General features: G+C 51.3%; 1 protein-coding gene across 1 annotated transcript; it reads right to left on the reverse strand.

The window, feature by feature from the left end:
- Window positions 1-3,510: 3,510 nt before the first annotated feature.
- On the reverse strand, window positions 3,511-5,799 carry GSX2 (GS homeobox 2). The gene is made up of 2 exons (XM_045816038.2): window positions 5,028-5,799; window positions 3,511-4,345 (listed from the first exon to the last, which is right to left on the reverse strand). Exons 1-2 carry the CDS (start codon window positions 5,599-5,601, stop codon window positions 4,005-4,007), a joined length of 915 nt encoding a protein of 304 aa, XP_045671994.1. The 5' UTR covers window positions 5,602-5,799; the 3' UTR covers window positions 3,511-4,004.
- Window positions 5,800-10,800: the final 5,001 nt, after the last annotated feature.

Genomic DNA, 10,800 nt, shown 5'->3' on the forward strand with positions numbered 1-10,800 from the left:
TAGCAAATAGGTTCTATTGGGAGTGTCGTTCTCCTCTCTCCCACACCCTTAAGGCTGGGCTCCCCCAAACCAGCTCTAAACACTCCCCCAAAGAAATCTCCCAAGGAGCGCCATGAAAACTGAGTAGAACCTGCCAGAAAGGTAGAGGTGGGAAGCACAACAAAACAAAACAAGACAAAATCTGATACAAATAACTCTTCTCTTTCCATGTATATGACCACCACAGGTGGAATTCTCTCTCTGTCCCTCTCTCTCACACCTACACCCACAGACCCTCTTGCTTTCTGTGACCACTTTTAGTAAGAACAAACACCTTTCTGACAATTCTTTGATCAGTCAGCGTAAACCAAGCAAACTGCATTTCTAAATCTGATCAGAACTGGTAGAGAGTGGGGGTGAACAAAGGGAGGAGGGAGCCAAAAATCAGACTTCACATCCTCAAGTTTATCTTTCTCTTAAAATACCTTTGGATATTCTTCGGGGGGAGTAGGGAAGATGTGTGTATGAGGGGGAGGGGAACCAAGCTAAGATGACCACTTCAGAATACTTCAGAATAAGGGGAGTCTATCATCACCAGCATCTCTATCACCTGGGCCGATGGATACCCCAGGGCTAGGCTGCTGGGTTCCTTCTGCCCTGAGCATGGTTTGCAATCAAGAAGCCTTGCCACGTACTACTATCAATGCTAGGTCCTTGGCCTTGGGCTTGTGTTGGTCACTGAGTGGGAGGGTAAAGGGGAAAGGTCTCTGTTCCTCCTGTTCTCTCAGAATGTCGGGACTGGGCTTAGGGCACAAGGGCAGGAGGTCATCTTTTGAGCTCTCCATCCCCACCCAGAATATCTTCCTGTTTGAAGCAGGGCTTGCTCTCAAAGAGGTGGATTCGACCACACTAATGGCTCCTGGTGCTTACTTCTTTTATCCTAGGGGAGCAAGATCCTAATTTCTAATTCTCATTTTCATTCTTTCCCTCTTTCCATTATGTGTGTATAGGCTCCTAAGAGGCCATGTTTTGGGGAAAACAGAATTCTGTTTTTCAGGTGGGGGCTAAATGAAAAGCTAGCATCTGGTGCTTCCCAGGTAGAGAAATTGTCAAGGGTGACCACACACATTAACCTAGGAGTTCTTAACCTAAGGCGAAACTATAGGCCTTTAAAATCAGAGATTCCCAAAGCCTTGTTAGGATTTGCAAACTTCAAAAACATCAACTGATTGCTTCGGTGGGAATGGGGGAGAGGGTTTTGGGGAGATGTAAAATCTACCCTAGTAGACGGGAGACCTCCTGCTACACCCTGAAAGTGAGAAGAAGGTCCACTCGGCACCGAATATCCTAGAACCTCCCTGAAACCGCTGGAGAAGCTTTCTTAGGAGAATGTCCAACGTCTAGGTGGGTATCTATGCCTGAAACTTTTTGCCTCTGGTGGCGGACGCATTGTTTATTCTCTCCTCCCTAACGAACTTCCCCCTAAGACAGAAAGGAGGGGGGCTGACACCATCCAAGCAGCCCAAAACCTGGCGAGAAGGGCTGGCGCCGCGTGTCCTTCGCAGGGCGGTGGAGCTGGGCGCGCTGCGCTGGGTCGGGTGCGGCAGGTGGGTGGCTCCGCGCTCCGGGCGCAGGGCCTGGGGTGGGGAAGCCAGGCGAGGCACAGAGGCTCGGGTTCCGACTGGGCTAGGACTCGGGGAGGGCCAGGGCCCAGCGCGGGGCGACTGGGGGGCCGCGCCGGCTGTGGATGGGAGGAGGACGGAGGCGTCTGCCCAACGCCCAGCTGAGGCATCGTTTTGGGCAGGAGCTCGCAGAGCTGCAGCAGGGGCTCTTTGTCCTTCCCATTATTTCCAGAAAAAGAATTCTCCGTAAACGCTCGTTCTTTGAGCCTCGAAACTCCTTTCCTCCCACCCTTATATTTGTGCGTGGAGAGGCCTGTTTATTGGGAAGGAGGGAGATAGGATCTTCAGGAAAGGCAGCGGGCCCGTGCCTCCTCCCCTTCCCTGCAGGTAGCGCGACCGGCCCAAGGCTCCACGCGTGACAGAGTGACCTGGAGGCTGAGCCTCCCAGGCCCGGGCAGGAGCAAGCTGGATGCCTGTGACCGCTGCGTAGAACCAGGCCCAGGTTGTTGCACAAAGCCGCGAGAGCTCCCTATTCAGTCCCTCCCACCAGCCCTAGCCAGTCCCCGAATGGGAGCTGACGTCGAAAATCCTTCTCCTGAGCCTCCCGTGTGTGTGTGTGTGTGTGTGTGTGTGTGTGTGTGTGTGTGTGTGTGTTGTGTGTCTGAAAGAGAGAAACAGAGACAGAGACAGAGAGAGAAAAGAAAGAAAAGAGAAAAGAAGAACTAATGAACTCTGGGCAGGGAAAAACCATGATCACATCCTCTCCTTTCCCCCTTTTCCCAAACTGGCCTCAGTTTTAAGCCCCATCTCACCTGGTAAGCAGTTCCTACATACTGAAAGTAAATCAGACCTAAAGAAACTTGTGTATGTGTGTTGTAAACAGTTCCTATGGCTTGAACCTCTTGGGTGGCATTTTTACAGAAAATAATCAGAAATAATACCAATGGGTGTTAGTGGGCTCAGCTTACAGGCAATGAGATCTAGTTTCCATATTTCTAGCCTCACTTGTCTTCCTTAGGTGACAGGCCCTGGCTGCACTGAGCAAAGAGCCAGGTTGCCCTGCTGAGGGCAGAGCCAGAGTCAATCTTCAGGAGCAGGTTTGCAGGAATGAACGCTGCAAGATGATGGGAAGAAAGGGCTTAGAAGGGAACAGATTTAGGTTAAAGTTAGGGAAACCAAGAAAAACTGCAAGAGTCCAAAGGCACCTCTGAGCTATTTTGGAAAAGTGAGAATATCAATCTTTGGGTAGAATAATTCCCTGTCCCTGCCCTTCTGTTTTCTCAGCACTGATGGACTCAGCTAATTTCTTTGCTAGAAGAACAGGAACTCATGTTTCCAGTCACTCGCAGCATCATTTGTAAGTTTCCTTATGCATGCTTCCAACTGGTTTGATGCATTGTTGCTCTTCCTAAAACTAAGTTCTGACTATTCAAATTCCTTCACCTAATTCAGATTTCAGTACTGAGAGGGATGTGGGGGGAAGGGGGGAAAAGGGGAACTGCCACAGCAAATAAATACTAGGTAAGGGATTTTACCTTTCCCTGCTAAATAAATCAAAAAGTTTGTCTGTTATTGTCAGTGTCACTTTAAATGGAGTGACTTGTCCTATCACCTGTGAGCAGCTTAGCTACTTGGAGGATGGGGTAGGCAACGTCACGACTGAGGGTGTGTCACAAAGTCCCTCAAACAAAGTCCCACATTACTAGGTTTTAGTCAACACTTTCCTCTAAATTCTCAGACAACTTCCCCCCCTTCCATGCCTTTCTCTAAATATGGGTGAGGGGGAGACAGGGAAAGATGGTGAGAGCAAACACCACAAATTTAAAATCTTGATTTTGTTTCATTTATTTAAATAAATATAAATATAAATTTTATATAAAACTATTCACATACAAAGGGACTTCAGCAACTTGAATTCCAATCTCTCCCCAGGCAAATTTTCAGAAAGCGAGACCTACAGGGTTTAATTTTCTAAATTATTTGCAATTCAATACTTTCATTTAAAAAACAACAACAGAAAATAACCAAGAAACCCCGCATTCTTCTTAGGTTCTGAAAGACAGTAGGGAAGGGGAAACGACATGCGCTTTCAAAAACCCCCATACAGTGTTAAACCAACTGTGGTTTTTTTCCTCTGTTATATGACGAGGTTGAGTTGAATCTAGATTATTTACATTAAAAAACAAAACAAAAACAAAGACCTATAACTTCGAGTGGAGCTTCAAACAAATAGATCAAAGAGACTTGCAGGGTCAGGCCGGGCATATTCGCCCGGAGAATGCTCAGCTCCGTCCTTCTGCAGATGGGACCACAGAATGGGCAAGGATTTGGGCCCCTGGGTGCAGGCTTATTGGTGTTGTGGGGGCTGCCAGGAGCGTGTGGTGAGAGGGAGGCGGCCCTCCCTCATAAGGGAGAAATCTCCTTGTCATCGTTGGCTGAGGCCGGCGACAAGGAGTCCTCATCCTCAGAGCGCGCGTAGTGCGCCTGGCTGCCGACACACTTGCAGCCCGCGTGACTGTTCCTCTGTGTACCCTTCCCTTCTTTCTTATGCTTCACCCGGCGGTTCTGAAACCAGATTTTCACCTGCTTCTCTGACAGGTTCAGGTATGTCGCGATTTCGATCCTCCGGAGTCGAGACAGGTACATGTTGGAGGAGAATTCCCGCTCCAGCTCCAGGAGCTGCGTGCTGGTGAACGCCGTCCTCATCCTCTTGCCATTGGGTACCTGGCTGGCGTCCGAGCCCCCTGCAGACCGGCCAAGAGAGGGCAGAGAGGTAATTCTCGGGCGAGGTGTTCCCACCCTACGTGCTATCCCTTGGAAAGGACGCCTCTCCAGGACCCACCCGCGAAGCTCAAACAAACACCTGTATCCATCCCTCACTCTTTCCCATTTCATGGCACTTCTTCACTCAGCGGGGAAGGACAGAGAAGCCCACAGCAAGTGAAGGCCTTTGATGTGTGAGATGTAAAGTCAGAGGCTTAAAGAGGGGTGGAGGCTTGCATTGTCCGGTCGTCTCCCTTCAAGCCTAGCAGAGAGGCAGGCAAGCTTGGCCAAAGGCATCGAAATGCTTTAGCTAGCCCCGACGACGGAATGCCACACTTAAGTTCAAACATACCCACCCGGAACCTCAGCCAGTTTAGCCTTCGGTTTCTCAACCCTCAAGTTCGAGGTCCCAAAGGCCCCGATAGTACGCAAGCCTCAGACACCAGGTACCGGGAGTGCACGCACCAGCCTGCTTGGAGAGGCTCGAAAGCTAACTTTCACCTTCGTGGAACTTCTGGGGACGACTACACAGTTACACGAAAAGCCCCTCCTCCCACCCACCCCCCAACTCCCCAGGCTGCCACTTCCTCCACTGGAGGCGGAAAGTTTGCTCCTGGGAGCCGGGAAGGCGCGGCGCGTAGGTGCCCAGAGACCCCGCCCTACCCATGGTGAGGCAGTGGAATCTCCGCGGGTCCCCCACGTTGTAGGTGGTGGCGGCGCAGACAGGTGCGTGGTGCTGAGGGTGCCCCAAGGCCGCCGCGGCCGCCGCCGCGGCCGCCGCGGCCGCAGCAGCAGCGGCGGAGCCGGGCTGCTGGGGCTGATGGTGGTGATGGTGGTGCTGCGGCGGGTGGTGATGATGGTGCGCGTGGCTCACGCGTGGGCAAAACTGCGCGTCCCCGGGACCCGAAGAGAACTGACCCTTGAGCAGTGGCAGGGCCCCGGCGCCCCCCGGCGCCCCACCACCCCCGGCCCCTGCACTCCCGGTCCCTGAGCCCGCGCCGCCGGAGCCCGCGGGCCCGCGAGAGGAGTGCAGGTGCGAAGTGACGCAGAGTGGGCAAACGCAGAACGCGCCACTCTTGCGGGACGGGCAGCCGGGCCCAGATACAGACATCACCAGCGGGGACGGCATGCCCAGCGGGATGAAGAAATCTGGCCCGGGGTGCGGCTCAGGCAGCGAGGGCGCGGGCCGCGAGGAGTCCTTGATGATGAGCGAGTCGACATAGAAGGAGCGCGACATGTCGGGAGGGGTGGGTGGCTGGAGGGCCGGGCCGGCGGTGGCGCCCCCTCCCCTCTCCTGCTCTGAGCTCTGCCCCGGGCGCGGCGCGGACGCAGGCGGTCAAGCCCTCGGGGACGCGGAGGTGTTCGGCGTCTGGGCTGCGAACAAAGGGGTCCCTGGAGAGGGCTGGTCCTCACGTCCCCCGCCCGGCGCCCCGGCTCCGGGATTTTATAGCCCCCACCCCGGCACGTGATGCTGCGGAGTACCGCTCGGCTCAGGCTCCTCAGCAGCTCCCCACCCTCGGGATAGGCTGCCCGAGTCACAACAGAAGCGGCGAGGAGGGGCGGACGCGCGGCAGGGAAGAACTCGAAGGAGGGGGATGGGGGAGACTTTGCAAAGTGTAGGTTTTGTTAATTTCGCGGGGAGGCCGGCCTCCTCCCCCTCTTTCTCCACGCTTTCTCGAGAAATCAGAGCTGCATCCTCCATCCTACCCCTTTCCCTAGCCTGGGCCCCAGCCCAACTCTTCCCCACTCCCGGCAGAAAAGCGCACCAGGTGGGGACCTTGAGGCCTTTTTAATAGGGATGCCCAGTGCTCCCTGCTCCTCTGTACCAGCCGTGGCTGAAGCGCGCAAAAGTGTGAGGCCTGCTCTCCGGAGCACGATTGTCTGGCGGCGGACTGGCAGCGGCCCAGTCCCGCATGGTGGCTTGGACCATGGATACACACAGACACACACAGAGTCCCCCAGCATTTGGACTTGGCCAAAGTCATTCAGGTGGTTAGTTCGTGACGGATTCAGGGCGCAAGAGTGAGGCCTCCCAGCTAAGAACCTGCAGAGATTTTCATTCTAATGCTTGAGAAGCTCTAAAATGCCTTTGCACTTGGGGCTTTCCTGGGCCCACTCAGATCAAGGACACTTCCTTGTGCTCCTTTGTAATTGGCAGTGTACCTTTTGGCGGAGAGACACCCCAAAGAGTGTCCACTCTCCTTTCTCCAAGCCAATGCATTTCCAGGACAACCCTGCAAACTCCATCCCAATGATTTTGGTGAGAGAACCCAAACCCCAGCCCTCCTGGAGACCTGGCAGGCTTGGGGAAGGCCTTTGCTCTAGGTCCCGTGATTTTCTGCACCTTTATATTTTACAGACCTTGAGCATCTGGCAGGCTAACCAGGAAGCACTCTCCCCACCCCCGTGTACCCCTTTAAAAGCTGAAAGAGGTTGAAGGAATTTGAGCCACTCTAGGAATCCTGCCTCAGGATGGGAGAGGTGGCTTGGTAAAGGAAATCTGAGGGCCACAGGCTCCCGCAAAAGACTTGTGCATTAGTGGTTATGTGAGAGAAGGGGGCTGCCAAGATAGGGGCTATTGATCTTTGGGGAAGGTAAGGTGGTAGAGGTGACAGCTTTCTCTTTTTTGCCCCTGTGGAAAATCTGGTTGGAGCAGGGAGAGTGAGCAACCAACCGCTACAAGGCTGATCGTTTGTTCCAAAACAGCAGACTTCAGGCCTGAGTTCACAATGGTGTTAAGAAACTTGAGGACCGGACTCCCTCCACCTCTAAGAACCTAGTGCCTTAATCCTAGGGGAGCATCAGCTTCTCAGCTGGAGGCATGGCTATCTCTCTGTCTTCTGTCTGTCTCTCCTTTCCCCTTTTTCATCTCTGGGACCATTTCTTTTGCCTGCTAGAGAAGTGTAATTGGGTTGTAGGGACGCCCCGCTCTGGGGAGCCCAGGATTTATGGATGGCAATTAAAGTTTTATGAATTGCAGCTGAGGCTGGTTATTGAGCTATTTGAATGTGATTAGAATTCAATTAGAAAGCGGTTAGTGGACGGTAGGTCTCCAGAGTGTAAACAGACAGCTATTCCAGAAATGTGCTAATCCAACATCTTGTGACAACAATTAAGGAGTCTCAGGGCTTAACTCAGGGCAGCTCAGCTGTAACTACTTTTGTACCACAAGGTTTACCGATGCAGACATCACAGATGCTCAGCCTCGACCCTGCCTGCCTGCCTGCCCACCCTCGCTCGCGTGGGGAGAATGCTGGTAGTCCCGAATCATTCCAGCCCCAAGAAGAATGGAAGCTCAACCACTAAGAGATGCTTACAGCCTGGGTGTTTTTTTACAGGCCTAAATTGTCCAAACAGGTGACATGATTTCCCCACTTACTTTGCAAGTGTGTGTGTAATTTATATAATATATACTTATGAGTATTTATTCACTTTGCAAGTGCTCAAAGAAAGTAATAGTTTTTCCCTTTCCTTTTTCCTCTTCTGTATTGGGTAGAAGGTTATCTGAGGTCTGTTTTGGGCTTACAGTTCGGATCACTGTGTTCCCGGTGGTTCTGGGTATGCTCATGGGAAGAACTCCTATGCTAATGTGCTGGAATTTGTGCTTATGTGAGGACCATTTTACTTTAGAGAATCCTAATTATGAAGCTTGAGCAACTAATTTATGTCTCAGTATGGAAACATCCAATTGGAGTGCTAAGGAATTTTGAGAAAAGTGAGAGGCTCATGGGGTTACTGAGGGCTGCAAGGGGTGTGGTAGCTTGGGGCCAGACTTGAGGTGGAAAGCAGACCAAGTCTGAGAAACTTTGCCTATTACGAGAGGACTTGGTTAAATTGCTTGAACCATGGTGATAAGCACAGGGTGATGTATGGAAGTGTTAAGTAGGTATATTGTACGCCTAAAACTAATATAACATTGCATGTTAACTAAGTGGAATTAAAATAAAAACTTTAAAAATTTTTTTAAAAATAAATTGTTTGAGCCCCCCAAGAGCAAGAATTTTACGGTCACGTTCCAATTTGGTGGCTCTCCTCAGATTCTCCTCATTAATTCTCTTTGGATCTCTTAGTCTTTCTTTCTTTTCTCGACTCCAGCCCCATCTTCAGAAGTTGGCCCCACTGTGTGTTGCCACCCCCATTCCTGAAGGAAGCCTACCCTCCATGGCCCCGAGCAGCTGTGTGGCCTGCCTGCCCAGCCAGACCCTTCCTCAGGATAGCAGCTCTTCGAAACTGCTCAAAGCAGAAGGGGACCCCTGAGCAGCCTGTCAGTGTGCCCCCATGGTGCCCCCGCTGCCACGCAATTTTATTTCTCAGTGATTCTGTCCGATAAAATTTCATCGTCCATTAAGTAATCCCTGAAATGAGAGCTCTTATGAGCCTATAATGAGCTCTAATTGCCACGACTCGGGGAGCCACGTGGAAGGATTTATTCGGTATTAAGCAGTCGGGTACAGAGTACAGGCTGTTACCTAAGCCATTACTTTCATAATTCAAGGAGAAAATTAGTTCTTTTAAGGGGCAGGGGGATCCTTTGATTTCCTCCCTCTTGCTGGTATGACAGAGGATGGCTTTGTCTTCCTTGAGTGCGAGACAATGTCACAAATACGAAGGTAACAAAATTGCCCCCCCCACTCCCCCAACACTTACCAGTCAGGGCACCCCACCCTTACCCTCAAATGAGAAAAAAAAATCAAAGCAGTTCAGAGGTGCCACCTTCTTGCCCCTGGACTCTCCAGCTTGAGCCTGAGTAAGCAGTTTCCTCCTAGCTCAACCTTGAGATTCGATTCTTGGCTGTAGCTTTCAAGAGGTCTTCCAATACTTCCCCCATCCGGGATCACACCTGACCTGGACCCCACATTCCCCTCTTGTTTCTCACTCTATTTCCTTTCATGGACAAAGTCAGGGAAAGCAAAGAATGTGGACTTAGCGTTCCTTATTCCACAGGCCCTAGAGTTCTGACCTGTTGATGTGCTTAGCTGTTTCACCGGCTGTAACTCCCACTTCGCCCTTCCCTCTGCACACCCCCCCAAAGAGCCCCCCCATCCCGAGTCCTTTTTTCTCTCATTTTTAGCGTTTGCCCACACGGTTCTCCTGCCCCAAACGGAGGCTGCGAGCAGGGCGGGACAGCCCAGGAGTTGGCGGGGCGGCCTCGGATTTATTTGCTCCTCTTACATTGATTTCATATTAGTTTCCAAAGCGATGAATGATCTCAAAGCTGGGTTTTGTTAGCCGAACACAAACAGGAGACAGGACTTACTTGCCCCCAGCTCCCTTTAATGAGGTCATTATCAAAGCGTGAACAAGTCTATGAATGTTTTATTGAAAGCGCATCGTTAACTTGTATCCATCCTTTTCTCCGAGTGGCATTGTGATATTGCTGTCTGTGGCACATCTTACCCGATATAGCCCGAGATTTCCCCATTCTCTGTAACCAGGCAACCCTTTCTGAATACCCAAAAATTGAAAAGAACCGCTTAGTCTTCAAGAAAGTCCTCAATAATAGTGGAAAAGAACAAAGATCCAGGAGACAACAAAATGCCACAGGGGTGACTTTTCATGAGCAATTATCTCTCATTAATCAGAAGAACAGCTGCAATATTAATTTTCTCTCTTTCTTCCTCTCTTTTCACAGTCCCCAACATTTGAATAATCATAAATTTTGATTTTATGAAGGAGTCACATTTTCAGGGGCTGGAGGAAAGCAGCTACCTAGGTGAAGACAAGGAGAAAACGCTCTCGTTTTATTATTATTTTTTTTTTGGTTTGGGTAAAGCTGCCAACAAAGCAAAATGAAAAAAAAATAAAAATAAAAACAAGAGAGATATACTGGAGAAAATGGTCCTCCCCCTTTCTTCTAGATGGCGGCTTAGAATCGGGATTCTTTTCCCGCGCCGCCTCCTGACAACTCCCCCTCCCTCCCTTCCTTCCTCCCCCCTGCCCAGACCCTTTCCCCAGTTCTGCTCTGAACAGGGCGGAGGGAAACGTCCCCGGCGTCTGGCGTGGGAGTTTCAGCCGGGTTTCTGCCCGTTTAACTTGCAAACGTGAAGCCAAGCGTTGTCGATCTGACCAAAGAGACACTCTTTGGGCGTAACTCGCATTGTGGCCATCAAAAGCCCGCCAGCCTTGGATGAACTGAGACGTGCATTCAGCAGAAATGGGGCGCTCGCTCTCCTTTCAGGAGCCGGAGAGGCGATTGTTCGCAGAATGTGTAGTCAGGGTGGAAAACGAGGATCCCCAGATAAGGCTGTAACCTGCAAACCGGATTGGGGGGAGTTAAAAGAATCTCATTAAAGCCGATGCTGCAATTAGCAAATACACACTCTTAGAGAACCCAAGCCCCTCTTGAAAAGCCTTGAGTCGGGATGAAAGCGGGGCAGTTTGGAGTCAGTCCCCACATTCCTACGCTGGCAGAGTGAAGAGGGGCTCCGGCGCCCGG

The sequence above is a fragment of the Ursus americanus genome, chromosome 8, assembly GCF_024610735.1.
Source record: "Ursus americanus isolate L20-20 chromosome 8, mUrsAme1.1.p, whole genome shotgun sequence".
Lineage (NCBI taxonomy): Eukaryota > Metazoa > Chordata > Mammalia > Carnivora > Ursidae > Ursus > Ursus americanus.

Coding starts and splice junctions, on each gene's coding strand:
- GSX2 (XM_045816038.2), bottom strand. CDS start 5,601: ATGTCGCGCTCCTTCTATGTCGACTCGCTCATCATCAAGGACTCCTCG. Junction 4,346..5,027: donor ATTCCACTGCCTCACCATGG/GTAGGGCGGGGT, acceptor GCCGGTCTGCAG/GGGGCTCGGACGCCAGCCAG.